Source organism: Montipora foliosa, chromosome 2 (assembly GCF_036669935.1).
Source record: "Montipora foliosa isolate CH-2021 chromosome 2, ASM3666993v2, whole genome shotgun sequence".
In the NCBI taxonomy this organism is placed as follows: domain Eukaryota; kingdom Metazoa; phylum Cnidaria; class Anthozoa; order Scleractinia; family Acroporidae; genus Montipora; species Montipora foliosa.
The window spans coordinates 9,033,496-9,048,495 of NC_090870.1; the positions used below are offsets into that span (position 1 = coordinate 9,033,496).

The window sequence follows — 15,000 nt, forward strand, 5'->3', positions numbered from 1 at the left end:
CCTTCGTTTATTTAGTTATTTATTTATTTATTTTATTCATTTATTTGTCTTTGGACTTTCCGCATTTAACTCAACCACGCCCTATAAATACTGTCAACTGTTTGGCTCTTTAAATTTTGACGCCGGGCTCGTTCATTCTGCCCAAAAAGATGCAAGTTTAACCATACAATTATGTTGTACAAACCAAAAGGTTTTTTTTGCTTTACTCTTGGTTAGTATGAACTGAACTTGGGCTTATACTTGTCGTTAAGTGGATCTACACAGATGAGCCCTTACTCGCTGAGCTGTTCGAATACGAACGACCAAAATAGTTTATTTAATGTGTAGTTTATACAAATATATCGCTCAACTACTGCCTCCCGTCGCACGTCTCGATGTGAAATTAGCTTAAAAACTCGGCAGTCTGTTCTCGTTATATGTAGTGTTTACAACATGAGCAGCAGTGTTGTACTACTATTTTCATAAACTGAATGCATGCAGCAAACTTGCATTGGTGTGTGCTCTCAAGAGAAATCAGATATTGTTTTGGAAATTATTGAATGTTTGTACTAGGGTTGTGGTCGGATATTGAATATATATTTCATTTTCGGGCAATGGTTTGCTGAAATTAACGTAGACGTTATCAGTGGCACAGTTGGGTTGCGAAGTTACAGTTGTTAGTGAATTCAAACAAGAAGAAACGTGTACTGCGAAAGATTAATTTTGATCAAGTATTGTAAATATAAAATATGCGATCAAGATTTCGCTTTAATATTTTCAATATTCTCAACTGTACTTTTAAGTTCATGACGAAGTTCTTCGGCTCACTGAAGTGTAGGAATTTTAGATCTTTTTTTAAAGGGAGTACTGCACTGCTGTTGTGTGGAAGAAAAGCTAGAAGGGTAAGGTACAAAGGGAGGAAAAAGTCCACTGTATTGTGATGCTTATCGTAATGTCCTTAGTCCAGTTTTTAATAAACTATACGGTAAAGTTTTGGATAGCTCGAAAATAAAGAGGCAGTCCTAAATGAGAAGAAATGAAGTAATAATAAAGTAAAATGTGTTTGGTGTTGTATTTGTCTCATTCATCTTCTTTCAAACTTACACTTATAAAGTTCAATGTGTTCATACAAGAACATGAGGTTGTATATAATAGGCCTCTTCAGAAAATACCATAATACTCCTTGTTTGTCCCCAAATATTTTGCATAAACATTGTTATTATTATTATTATTATTATCATTATTATTATTATTATTATTATTATTATTTTATCTTGGGAAACTGGAAACAATGCTCATGCAAAATTTAGGGAACAAACAGAGAGGATTATGGTATTTTTGCAGTGGCCTACTCATTTAATTATTGTATTAATCCATTCATCAACCCCAGCTTTTCCCTGTTACCCTTTCAAACCCTCCCCGAGCTTTCAGACAGTTAAATTTTACCACTGTGGGTTGAGTTTATTGGTTCTCTTCTCTGCACCGAGAGGTTTTCTCCGGGTACTCCGGTTTTCCCTCTCCTCAAAAACCAACATTTGACTTGATTTGCGTTGATTGTTAATTACACTTAACAGTGTCCCCTATTAGTGCTCCAGCGCTAAATCCACTAGACACTTAAAAAAAGTTCCTTTCCTTTTTTTTTTCTTTTTCCTTACTGTTCACAGTACTGTGCACGTGCTCGAATAGTGCATTCCTGTTGGTTTTCATACTTATGAATTATTAATGATTTTTCAAGTCGTTTTCTTGCTTGTATGCCTCTTACTTGCCCTGCACTGGTTTTCCAGGTCGGTTGCGCATGAAATTAAAAGAACCATATCGCCTGGGTCCCAATGATGATGGAACTCCAGCGAGCAGTGATGATGAACTGGAGCAGGAAACGTCGTTTACGACATCTGGATCCTTTAATGCAACCGAGGCTTTTTCCAACCTCATACAAGTGAGCTCAAGAGAGGAAGACTTTGATGATCTTGGAGACATGAAGCATCTTTGGTACTCAAAAACGAAAGAATTCCGGTAAATAGTTAATGTTTTGACATGAAAATAGTTGACAGCTTAAGAAACAGTGACGGCTACGGCAAAGACAACCCCACAAAAGAAGACTATCATTGGTTAAAACAGGAAAAATATTCGTCCTGCACGTGCTACATCCATTTTCAGCACGTGCAGTATGATCATTGCCATATAAGCCCCTAATTTCGGCGTCTGAGCTTTCTTTCTTGGAGTAAACAAAGATAAAGATGTAAAATAAAGAATACAATAAAATACTGTTTTTGTGGTTCTCTGCTTCTCTGCAGAACAGCGACATAAAAGCACAAAATTCGAGGTTTTGACGACAAAAATACAAATGTAAACTTTTCTTTCTTCATTTTTACCATGAAACTGCTCGTAGCCAATTTATGTTTAGGATACTTCGCCCACTTTATACAACAAGAACGAGACTGAACAAGGGCGAGTGGCTTACCATAGAGCAAAGTTGTATTTTGAGGTGACGTTTTCGTTAACCTTGGATGAGTTTGTTATTTTCTACTGGTTCTCATTTTTGCCAAAACGTACAAAGCAACAACAACAACAACGACTCATTTGTTCCCACTTAAATTTGATTTGATGTCTTGTCTCCTGAGCCTGGGGAGAGAAAACCTATCATGAAAATAGTCATGGAAAGTCTTAGAATTTCCGCATTCGAAACCTGTATCAATTCAATTTGTTTCACAATGTCATTAAAGACGGACTATTGTAACAGAAAGGTTACAAAAATAAAAGTAAAATGGATGAGAGCAGTCGTCTTCCTTGGGTGTGTACTGTACGCTATACTGTGCTGGATGCTACTGTACGCCTCCTGTTCTTAAACCGGATAAAAAACTGCTGCTCGTCTTTCAAACAGTACTTAATGCATCATTATGTTGCGTATCGTCCAGATCAGTTGTTCAACGCGGCAATGAATCAGCTACTTAGTCATGCAGTTATATAGCTGTTTGTCAGCTAAATGCAATTTCAGTTTCCATTTAGAGTCAAAACTAACGCTATCGGGCTGCTTGCTTCAATTAGTTTAAAGGGAAACTACCGCCTAAAAACACGTTTTCCTGAATCGCAAGTTCTTTACCTGTGTTATCCTACTTGACCACTCCCAGTCAAACCCTGTTCAACTAACCTCGACAAGTTCATTAAATCTGCTAAGGGGGAGGGGGTAGTAGGCTCGATTTCCGCCGCTCACTCGAGTTCGGGTATCCTCCCCGAGAAGAGACGGCTGGACGCGTGAGCGATAGGTTGTGTCTGTGATGTAAATTCAAAATATAATTTATGTGAAGTTAATAGTTGCGGGGAAATAGCATTAGACATCCCAAAAACAATGATTTTAAGAAAACAGAAATTACATAACAATCCTTAAAACGTCTGTGCGACGTTTCAAGATGATACGAGCTTGAGTTTGTGGTTAAATGATCAATGTGAGTTTGAATTCAACCAGCGAATCATCAATGAAATCTTCAGCTGCTTTAGCTGTCGGTTGATCTTATCGGCCCCCTCGTTTTGCCAGCAGTAAACTCAGCAGTACTTTCAATTGATCTCAAGGAATTTTACTTGCTCTTACATTAGCGAAGTATGAGGAGAAAATTGCAATAGCAATGTATTTGAAAGCCGTATTTTCAACTTGGCGCCAACAGGAAAATCAGTGACGTTAGCGAACTCAGGCGGTAGAAAAAAGGACACAATTTCCATTCTCCAGCTTCTCGAACACTTTTCGTTGTCGCAATCTTGGATGTTTCCTACCTTAAAAGCACTGTAGACCTCGAACAGGCCGGGTCAAAGAATACCTTCGCAGCCAAAACATATAATTTATGCCAAATGGATTTCTGCAGGCGAGTTTCTGATTGGCGGAGATTAACTATGGCTCACCTCACGCGTCCAGCCGAGATTTCGGGAGTGAGCACCGTCTCCAGCGGCTGGTAATCGAGCCTAGGGGGCGAGATGGTGGAAAATCAATACAACACCCTCAGGATTAATCTTTAAGTTTACAATTGGGTTACGTTCGCCTGTGTTTTTTTTGTTGTTGTTTCTATTTCAGTGAATCCTTTGACTATTGTTACGTCATAGTCTCGTTTGCATATGCAAAAACAAAGATGGCGGTTTTCGATGTAAAAATGTCTATTTTTGAGATCAAGCCCAAATGACTAGTCAATACAGGTAAAGAACTTTTGCTATACGCAGAACCTTTTTATTGGAGGTACTTTCCCTATTTAGCCCTATTCCTTTTCCTGTGTACTCCATTTGAACGTTAGACCCAGTTATCCAAATAACGATGGAAAAAATACTTGTCGGACCGTCGTGGAAAATGAACCCACGCCCGTCCGGTTAATTCACCGTGGCTTTAATTTCTTTGCTGTGGTTTCCTTTTGCGTATGATTGATTTTCACAGATGTATTGAGCCCACAAACAAAACAGAAATCAAGCTTGATACTGGCGGACTGGATTCAGACTCTCTCGGGATGATGTGTCCTGCCCAAATGTATACCAAGGGGTAAGTGCCTAAAGCGCTTTGTCTACAGGACAGTTTCAGTCAACTCTGTCATACCCCATGATACATCATTTGCATTTACGAGTTGACTCGGTCCGTCTGAGTCTTCTTAAAGAAGACTCAGACGGACCTATAATTAAGTGTACTTCACCTTTAATTGGATGGCGAAGACATTGTGTATGTCATCCCAGTACTTCATTATCTTGCCGCACGGGAAAGGTTTGGAATAGCTCATTTAGTTCCGAATTTTTCTAGGTTCAAAGCAAGTAAATGAACATTTCTATTTTAATGACTCGTTTTGTACCAACAATCGCTTTGCAACAAGACAAACCGAAGCAGTTACTTGTAAATGGACAGGTGCACGGGAAACTAACTGTAAATTTTGCATATGACAAACCGAGACATTTTGTATGAAAACGAGAGATCAAAATTTCTCGAGTCGGCCATGAGGACGATCTTGTCCAGGGGCAAACATCACTGTGCGTTAGTTAGTAAGTGAGTACAAATTGACTTTGATTCAGAGAAACCTTTTTTTTTGGCCGTACTTTCCCTAGTTAGCCCTATCCCTTTTCCTGTGTAATCCATTTGAACGTTAGACCCAGTTATCCAAATGACTGTGGAAAAACTTGTAGTCTGACCATAGTGGAAAATGAACACACGACCTCCCGGAAAATTCACCGTTGCTCTAATTTCTTTAATGTGGTTTCTTTTTGCGTGGGATTGATTCTCACAGATCTACTGAGCCCACAAAGACGAGAGCTAAAAATACTGGCGGACTGGATTCAGACTCTCTGGGGATGATGCGTCCTGCCCAAATGTATACCAAGGGGTAAGTGCCTAAAGCGCTTTGTCTACTAGAAAGTTTCAATCAATACTGTCATATGAAGGCTATAAATTTTGATACCCCATAACACATCATTTGCATTTACGAGTTGACTAAGAAGGACCTATAATTAAGTGTACTTCACCTTTAGTTGGATGGCGAAGACATGGTGTATATCATCCCAGTACTTCATTATCTTGCGGAACGGTAAAGGTTTGGAATAGCTCATTTAGTTCCGAATTAAATTTTTCTAGGTTCAAGGGAAGTAAATGAACATTTTTATTTTAATGATTTTGTACCAACAATCGCTTTGAAACAAGACAAACAGAGGCAGTTACTTGTAAATGGGCAGGTGTCGTCCACGGGAAACTAAATGTAAATTTTGCATATGACAAACCTAGACATAAGTTTGTATGAAAACGGCGAAGACTGACTAGAAAAAATTGAGAGATCAAAATTTCTCGAGTCAGCCATGAGGACGATCTTGTCCCGGGGCAAACCTCACTGTGAGTAAGTTAGTAAGTGAGTACAAATTGCCTTTTTTTTTTAAATTTTGGCTACTTTCCCTATTTAGCCCTATCCCTTTTCCTGTGTAATCCATTTGAACGTTAGACCCTGTTATCCAAATGACTGTGGAAAAACTAGTAGTCTGACCGTAGTGGGAAATGAACACACGACCTCCCCGGACCGGTAAATTCACTGTTGCTCTAATTTCTTTTATGTGGTTTCCTTTTGCGTGGGATTGATTCTCACAGATCTACTGAGCCCACAAACACGAGAGCCAAAAATACTGGCGGACTGGATTCAGCCTCTGTTGGGATGATACGTCGACCTGCCCAAGTGAAAACCAAGGGGTGAGTGCCTATATGCATATAAAGCACTTTCTCTGCGGGACAGTTTCAATCAACTCCGTCATATCAAGGCTATAAATTTTGATATCCCATAATATATAATTTGCATTCACAAATTGACCCATTTCCTATAATTAAGTACACATCATCTTTAGTAAGCTGGCAAGGAAATGGTGTCTGTCATCAAAGTACTTCATTATCTTGCAAGTGAAAGGCTTGGAATGGCTCATTTAATCCCTTATTCAATTTTGGCTAGGTTTCAAAGTTAATAAATGAACATGATTTTTCATTTTCATTCCAATCAAATTTTACCCTCTTGGTTGGTTTTGTACCAACACTCGCTTTAAAACAAGACAAACAGAAACAGTTACTTGGAAATGGGCAGCTATTGTCCATAGGAAGCTAAAAGTAAATTTCGCATATGACAAAATTACACATTTTGCCGCAAAACGTTGAAGACTGACTTGAAAGAATGAGAGTAAGTAACAAATTGGCTATATTTAAGACGATTAGCTAACGGGAATGGCTTTATGAAATGAATTGGTTGTATCAATTCAGTTGATATACAACTCTAAAGAGATTCAGTAAAAACTAGATTTTTTGATCGTTTGCGTTATGTTACAGCCAAAGGGATGAGTTCAAAGAAAAAATTATCTATGGGAGAGTTTTGTATCTTGATCAAGTTCAGCTTCGTGCCATTCGTAGGCCATGTCACAACAGTTAAAAAGCAATGCATTTGTGTGTTTTTAAATGCTCTTCTTGAAGCAGAGCTTGGTTTCTAACCTGAGTCCTTTCCTTCTCTGATTTCAGAACCCAGCTTTCCCTGCCTGGTTCTGGTGATGTCCATTTGATGACCCGCTTCGAAAGCGATGATCATAAAGATAGTGATCATGGAATTTGCCCAGCCAAACGGGAGGAGCCCAAAAGAAAAATTCCAGGTGATTGCAGTCGCTTCGTATAAAAACTGAGCATGCATGTAAAAGTTACTATCATGACCAACTTAGTAAGAACTTTAATAGTCATGATAGCTCTTCTTGGCGAATTGAAAGCGAGTTGCATGTAGTAGTCCATTGAGCAGCAGGTCATGATAAGCTTTTTAAACTACTCTTTGACCGTCAGCCACCCTCAGATATTTTATGCATCACTAAACGTAAGACACTAATATACGAAATCGTGCATGACTGAGCGATAATTGAAAACGAGCTAAACAACTTCGTCTGCTCTTGATCAGTACCCAAATTGGTGCCACTTTAAGTTTATCCAGAAAGGAAAAGGAGAAGGGGGGGGGGGGGGGGGAGATTGGATGGAAAACTCCTGTCAAGACTGCCGGACCTCTTTTAATTTAAAGCAAGAAGTTACAACTAATTAACAACACCTGCTTTTCGTTTACTACCCAATAAACTCTTAATTCACATGCACAACGGTTTGTCTTCCTCCCCTCTTTAAGGCCCCTTAAAAGTAACTGGAAACTAGTGAGGCCCTCCCAGGGGTTAGTTACCGTGGGGGCAGACTCTTTGCTGAAACTATTTCTGACTTGTTTCAAGATTACCCGAACTGAAACCTTTTTTGCCACGTCCTCTTTTACGCAACTTTGGGGTATTTATTTTGTGGAATTTGTGATCATTTGCCTTGGCGCTTTGCTCATTTTCTATAACTAGCTGAAACTCTGTCAGCACGATTGTCTTGGTCACTTACTCACTCACTCACTCACTCATTCCTTCCTTCCTTCCTCGTCCTTCCCTCGTCCACCCGTCCGTTCGTTCCTTCGTTTATTTATTTATTTGTTTATTTGTCTTTGGAGTTTCCGCATTCCACTCAACCACGCATGATTAATGCTGTAAACCGTTTGCCTCATTTGACGACCAGTTCATTTTCATTAAAAAAAGAAAACACTGCGCAAAAAGCTGCAAATTTAAAAAGGCAATAGTATACAAACCAAAGGGATCTTTTGCTTTGCTCTCAGCTGCGATGATAAATTGAAATTGGGCCTGTACTTGTCGTCCCGTGGATCATGAGCCCTTACTTCCGGCTGTTTGACAACGAACGACCAAAACCTGTTTATTTGTTGTAATTTATACAAATAAATCACCCGACTGCTGCCTCCCGTTGAATGATTTGATGGAATTGGCTTAAAATCTCGGCAGTCCTAGATCCGTCCTCGTTATCTGTATTTTACTTACCCTGCAATTATTTTCCAGGTCGGTCGTGCGTTAATTCAAAAGTTCCATATCGCTTGGGTCCCATAGATGGTGGAACTCCAGCGAGTATTGGTGATGAAGTGGAGCAGGAAGCGTCTTTTATGACCTCTGGAACATTTAAACGAACTGAGGGTTTTTCCAACCCCATACACTTCAGCTCCGGAGAGGAAGACTTTGAAGACGTTTTAGTGTTGAAGACATGAAAGAGCGTTGGAACTAAAAAATAAAAGAATTCCGGTAACTAGTTTAAATTTGACATAAAAACAATAACAATCATAAGTAATTGCAATAGAAAAGTATATAAATTTGTTTTAATTAAGAAATGAGTACTGGCTCTTACAAACTGAACAAGGCAGATAACATGAGAATAATTATCAGAATTACATAGGGCTGGCGCAGTTGCGAGAGCACCGTACCATCAGCGCCTCGGTTGGGTGAGTTTGTTGATTCTCTACCGGTTCTTCCTTTTGCCAAACATTTAACAACTAATTTGTTTCTAACTTTGATTTGATGATGTCTAGTCTCCTTGTCCTGGGAAGTGAGAACTAATCATGAAAATATAGTCACAAAAAAGTCGTAGAATTTCCTCATTCGAGACTTGTATCAATTTAATTTGTGTTACACTAAAGACGGACTATTGTAACAGAAAGTTAAGAAAAAGATAAAATGGATGAGAGCAGTCGTCTCCCTTGGGTGAGTAGAGTGGGATGTACAATAAAAGTTTAATTACTCCTTTTCAAATCCTAAGCTGCACGTTTAAATATTTTATTTTGTAGGTATGTTATTTGTTAGTTTTCACCATGATAAAGCCCCTATTTTTTCTTTTACCTCATTTCCTTTTTAGTGCCACTCACTTAAGAAAAGTTTGTCTTTCTCCTGTTATAGACAATACAACAAGACCCACGATTTACTTGATTTGACAGACAAATTAATGACGAAGAGCTGGGGTTTAAGGTGCCCACACTTCGGATGATGTCGTTCCTGAACTGGAAAAGGAAAAATGAGTGACAGCCGAGTGACATTCACATAACAATTTAACCACATTCTAGCAAGCATAGTGCCAGCCTAACTACTGCATGAGTTCATAAGCGTAAAATAGGTAATCATTTGAAACTAAAAAATATGACTGCTTCGCAACAAAAAGTTGATAATTGCCTAGGAAGTAAATTTCTAGCCGCCCAAACGTATGTTTGCGCGATCCCGCTCGAAAACTCTAGTCGGAGACAAAAGGATTTTTTTTTTCGGGTTTGGGTTCGATGTTACTCATAGGGTAGAGCTTTGATTAAGACGTAGACTTTGATAGAATCGTAATTACAGTTCTGAAATTATATCGGACAATTCGAACTCGCTTTTCCCTTTTTTTTAAGCACTTTGAGAATGATCTACTCTGGATCATTTCGCCCTCTGTAGACGTGTCAAGTTCAACCTTTTGGTTAAAAAGACGCTCATTTTGACTTCTTTTAACATCAGAATGAAATGACATGAACTTATCTTTCACAAAATCGTATAAGACCTCTGCAAGTTTATTATTGAAGCAAAGATGTTGTTTATATTCAATTACTATCATTGTATTAGTATTTCATGTTATGACACCAATAACCTCGTAGGTTTGCTAATAAAAGCTGTTGCATTTAACACTGTTGATTAAAATTGTTATTTCTGCCGGTTAGTACGCCCGTCGTTGTAGTGAATAGCACACGTCCTTGCTCCTTTCGCGCACTCTAATTATTCGTAGTGAACCACCGGCGTAAACACGATATCGAAAAAGTTAAAGTTGCGTTAAGTTAGTTTTAGGTTTGTTTCACTGCCGCCACTGACACTGACCCCGTACATCTAACAACACAGGCCGGAACCCCGTGCCCCTATCTTTGCGAATACATGTGTGGGTTCTTCAAAAAGAGTTATGAGATTGGGCCTGCGATTTGTAGTCCTCATCCGCGAAGACTTAAAGCATCACCCATTGCTGATGTAAAAACAAAAGCATCGCTTTCCAACCTCCAATATTTCAAGACGGAATTGGTCTCTCATGATGGTCTGATGTTCAACCAACTTTGCCAACCCTAACCATAGTCCCTGACTAGAAGAGTCTTTTTTTTACTACATTCCGGCCGGTAGGCCAAAGATTGATTTAGCTCTTTGCTCTTGAGCTAGCATGTTGTCAATTTCACAACGGTCTTTCAATTATGACACTAGTTATCTGCTGTAGCATATGTTCTAAAATGTGAAAATTATTCATCTAGTAGGTATTACTGCACGAAAAAAAGAATCGTTGTTGATGAAGTCCGATGGTTTCGGACGAAACGTCATCAAGTGTAACTTATAAGTCTAGTACAAGATTTAAATCTTTTTTTCGTTTAAGAATATGTTCTCATCGAAAGAAATTGGACGAACTGATTTCACTTTCTCTCCTTTGCCGAATTCTTGGATGGCCCGTCCTTTCCAGTTAAAATATTCAGACCCTTCTTTCTGGGAAGAAAACGACTTCTATCCCTTCGCGAGCGAATTGAAAGAAGGGAGTGTTCAATCTTTTTTGTTCTGCCAGTCAATGCTAATCATTGTAATTTCATTGAAATCCTAGTGGTGGAAACTCGCAATGAGACTGCAATGGTTCGATATTCGTGTTTTTGTTTTTTTGTGGTCCGCCAAATTAGTAGTAAGTTAATTGAGCTTGGCTAAACAAACTGGAGACTAGCAGAAAGGGATAATTGAAATGAAGAGCTCCTTGGTTCAAGTACAATTTATAAGAGCTGTACCAGTATACCCAAATTGCCCTGTTCGCTTTATCGACCAACTGACGTGTTCTGATGCGTGGTCAAGATGGCTCAAGTTTGTGGAATCAATGAATTGTGGATCGTGACTACGTTCAAAACAATATGGCGTGACTACACAAGAGACAAGGCAGAGAGCTCACACCAAAAGAAATGTACAGGAATTCGCACGCCTGGGTAGTGAAACATCAGTCAGAGATGATCAGCAAAGCTAAAGCCAAACACTACGAATCTAAAGTAGAGCATAAACGCAAGTCAAACCCTGCTTCGTGGTATAAATCATTCTATGAGCTGACAGCTGCGAACGACGCACCATGCCAACTAACATCTACCTCAGACCTGTCCGAATTTACTGACAGACTTCAGGCAAGCTTCACCAAGCCTTGACATGAAATCAATTACACCGGCCATCCAGATTATGACGAAGTACAACAATAACTTAAAGACACTCCACTCTATACCTTCCTGTTGGCCAAGTGAAAACGGCATTGAAGGTCTTAAACACAAGGAAGGTTACCGGAGAGGATGTTATTCCAGCTTGGAGTCTGAAAGGCTTCTGTCAGCAACTTGCACCTGTAGTTCACGATATCATAGTCAGCAGTATTATTCAATGCAAATATCAGCCCGCACTTGTTAGTCCTCTACCTAAAGTGCGCCCACCTAAAGATATTGACAGCGACTTTAGACAAGTGTCACTACTTCCTCATCTAGCAAAAGTCATTGAGAACTACAGCTAAAGCCTAACAACACTGCTTTAAAGGCAAGGGATAACCAACACGCATGGCCATTTTGAAAAGCGACAAAAACGAGAGCATCTTTTTTCGCATTTTCTCCCAAAGTATTCTGTTTTCCGTAACTGAATTTGCAAAAGAGATAAATATTAGGAAACTAACTTTGGAAAGTCATACTGTGACAACAGCTGATAAACGAATTTGATGGAAATTGTAAAAAAATCAAAAATTAAGTCATTTTTACACTTAATTATTTCGCTCTCAAAATGTTCTAAAGCAAGCGGTCAAACTCTCAAAGCACTGTAAGCTAATATGACCGTTGAGGTTTTGAATCGGCGACTATGATGAAATAGATAGTAACATTAAACATATTGCGTTATTCCTTGCACTTCGCTCGCTTTTTCGAGACCAAATCGATGGATTTCCGTTGCAGCCAAATCTAATTATCGTTCTCTTCCATCCAACATCACCTAAAGAAAAGTAAAATCAAAGGTAATGACGAATTTGTCCGCATCCAGTTGATTTAACTGTACAGTATAGACAAGAGTGAGAGCTTGAGACACAGTCATGACCTTTGCAGTCTCTTCGATTCCGAAAAGACGTTTATCCGGCGAGTTACATGAACGTATGAAACGCATGCCTATGACGATCCCGAATAAAGTAAATTGGCGCGGACATAAATGAGTTGAGGGGGAGAGGGGGGAGGGGAATAGACTGCTGACCGGATTTTTGCATCTCAAATCAAATAAGATTACTCTATTTATACACGGTTTTCTCATCAGTACATATTTATGAATTGTAATATTTATAAGTCTTATAATACCATCTATCTAGAAATAAAGACTAGGAATAAATTAAGTTAGTGTGGTACCTACTTATGAATTTTTATGAAAATTTTACTACTGATATAATTACTTATTACGAATAAATAAGTAGTACTTACTTATGAATTAAAATATTTACTACTATTTAACTGCTTATTTACTTACTTAACATATTTACTACTATGAAATACTTATAATACCATCTATCTAAAACTAAAACTACAAATAAAGTGACCTGCTTTATATGAGAGCCGTGTAAATTAAGCAATAATGCTAAAAGAAGCCGCTGCAGCCAGCGTGAAAGGATTCTAGAGTCCTAGCCTGCCGCACATGAGTTGGCAGACTGTTCCATAACACCGCGCCACTAAATCTGAAACTGTTCTTAAGAAAGTTGGTGCGGGGTAGGGGAACAGCAACATTATCTTCAGTGTTGCGAAGAGAATAATCAGTAATGGCTCTAAGCTCAACAAATCTAGCTCGAAAATAACCGAGAGCGAGACCATTCAGAAATTTACATACCATGCAAGCTTCTTGTATCTGACGCTGAGATTCAAGCTTTCTCCAGCTCAACACTAGAAAATGGTATTCAGTACTAGTGTCAAAGTAGAAGATGTCACGACTCTGGCAGCACGGTTCTGTAGTTTTTGGAGTTTATTGGCATGCAAGAGTTTGTTACAATTACCCCATACAACGTTACAGTTTGTAATCGAAATGAGGTTTCAACAAAGAATCTGTTACCCCGGCAACAGTCTGTTATCGATAAATTATTAGTAGTATTATTGTTTTACTTGTTGCGTTCGACAGAACGCTTCCTAATCTTCTGGGTTGCCTGTTATCGTGTAGGTGCCCTGTGCACACAAGCGAAAGCTGACCCGTGTTTTTCGTTCCATGGTTCAACTTTTCGGCGCCATTTTGAATGACGTCACAATTTCGTTGCGCAAAACATTTTGCCTCGTACTTCGTTGTTTGTTGGATGTGTTGGAAGGTTCAAGCTTTATCATTCTGCCTCGTGCTTCGCTGTTTGTCGGACGTGTTGGAAGGTTCAAGCTTTATTTAAACCCTTCGTCGGTTGCATTTATAAATTACAAGTAAAAGTAATGACATTCCGCGATGACGTTCCATTTCATTTTCCTTTCACCGCTCACCGCCTGTGAATGAGCGCGTCGCCAATCTATTTTAGGGTCATACCTGATTTTTTGTTTGCCTTTTTCAACCGCCCACTTGATCTGCGAATAAGACCGAATTTTCTTGCTCCAACGGCTTATTACCTTTGTGGTATAAAGGATTAATTAATACGCCTCGATACGCTGGATTTTTCTGTTTAACCAGAGAAAGACGACGTGTTTTGAGTTTTCATGGTAGATGTACTTTAGCGATTTTCGAAAAACACCCAGGGACCTAACAAGCCTATAATATGATGAATATTGCTAACACAAATTATTTTTAAAATACAAGCTAAAATATTTCTTATTTTTACACCTTGAATTTTGATTACAGCGATGTGAAATGGCGAGGGAAAAGTTTGCTTTTCTAAGGCCCTTGCCGGCGAGAGAGCATTGTGCAATGTCACGGCATACACGAAAAAAAAAACATATCTTCGGTTCTACCGTGCTTAATTCGCTGATTCAAACGGTAAAGTGCTCTCCGTTAAAAAAAACAAGATCTTCATTCGAAGTTTGTAAGATGCGCCGATAATATTTATATGATTTTTCTGGAAGGAATAGTTTTTATTTTTATAAAGCACGCGCCGGCGAGTCTGTGTCCGTAGCGTCACGCAAATTGTTTACGAAATTAAATACGTGCGTCTTATTACAGTAGTTCAGCTTTATTATGAGACAAATTAACTCCCGAGTTAGGATTTCGAGTTGGATTTTCGAGTTAGGATTTCGAGTCGGTTTTTGCGAGATGCTCCAGCTGCAACGAATCGCCTTGGCTTTGGTATGTTAACCGTACGCGTGGGAACAGCCATATTTCATTGGCTATATTTTGATTACATTTGTTGACTTTCATATATAGTTCCAGTGGCCACAAATTGTTTAGTCTGTACTCAGCGAAGGTCGAAATTGAATCGATGGAAGAGTACTCTGAAGCCAAGACCTATAAGAGTAAGCCAGAACTAAGGAAGAGCAATGTAAATGCTGACTTATTTTATTCATCAGCGGAAATAATAATTATTGCCAGTCGCACGGAGTTTTTCCGGGAGTTTGTTAACATAAACCACGGATAAACGGGCCGGAAACGCGAGAGCAAAGGTTACAGATGTTAGCTGATATTTGTGCTTCCAGCTCAGAATACCCGGAGTACTAGATGTAACAC

At 39.0% G+C, this 15,000-nt stretch overlaps 1 protein-coding gene across 1 annotated transcript in view; it reads left to right on the forward strand.

The window, feature by feature from the left end:
* Window positions 1-9,983, forward strand: part of LOC137991153 (uncharacterized) — a 67,689-nt gene extending 57,706 nt beyond the window's left edge. The window contains 7 exon segments of the mRNA XM_068836268.1: window positions 1,764-1,992; window positions 4,391-4,492; window positions 5,223-5,318; window positions 6,068-6,166; window positions 6,974-7,101; window positions 8,362-8,598; window positions 9,247-9,983. Of these exon segments, the coding sequence (XP_068692369.1) occupies window positions 1,764-1,992; window positions 4,391-4,492; window positions 5,223-5,318; window positions 6,068-6,166; window positions 6,974-7,101; window positions 8,362-8,564 (857 nt within the window). The 3' untranslated portion in view covers window positions 8,565-8,598; window positions 9,247-9,983.
* Window positions 9,984-15,000: the final 5,017 nt, after the last annotated feature.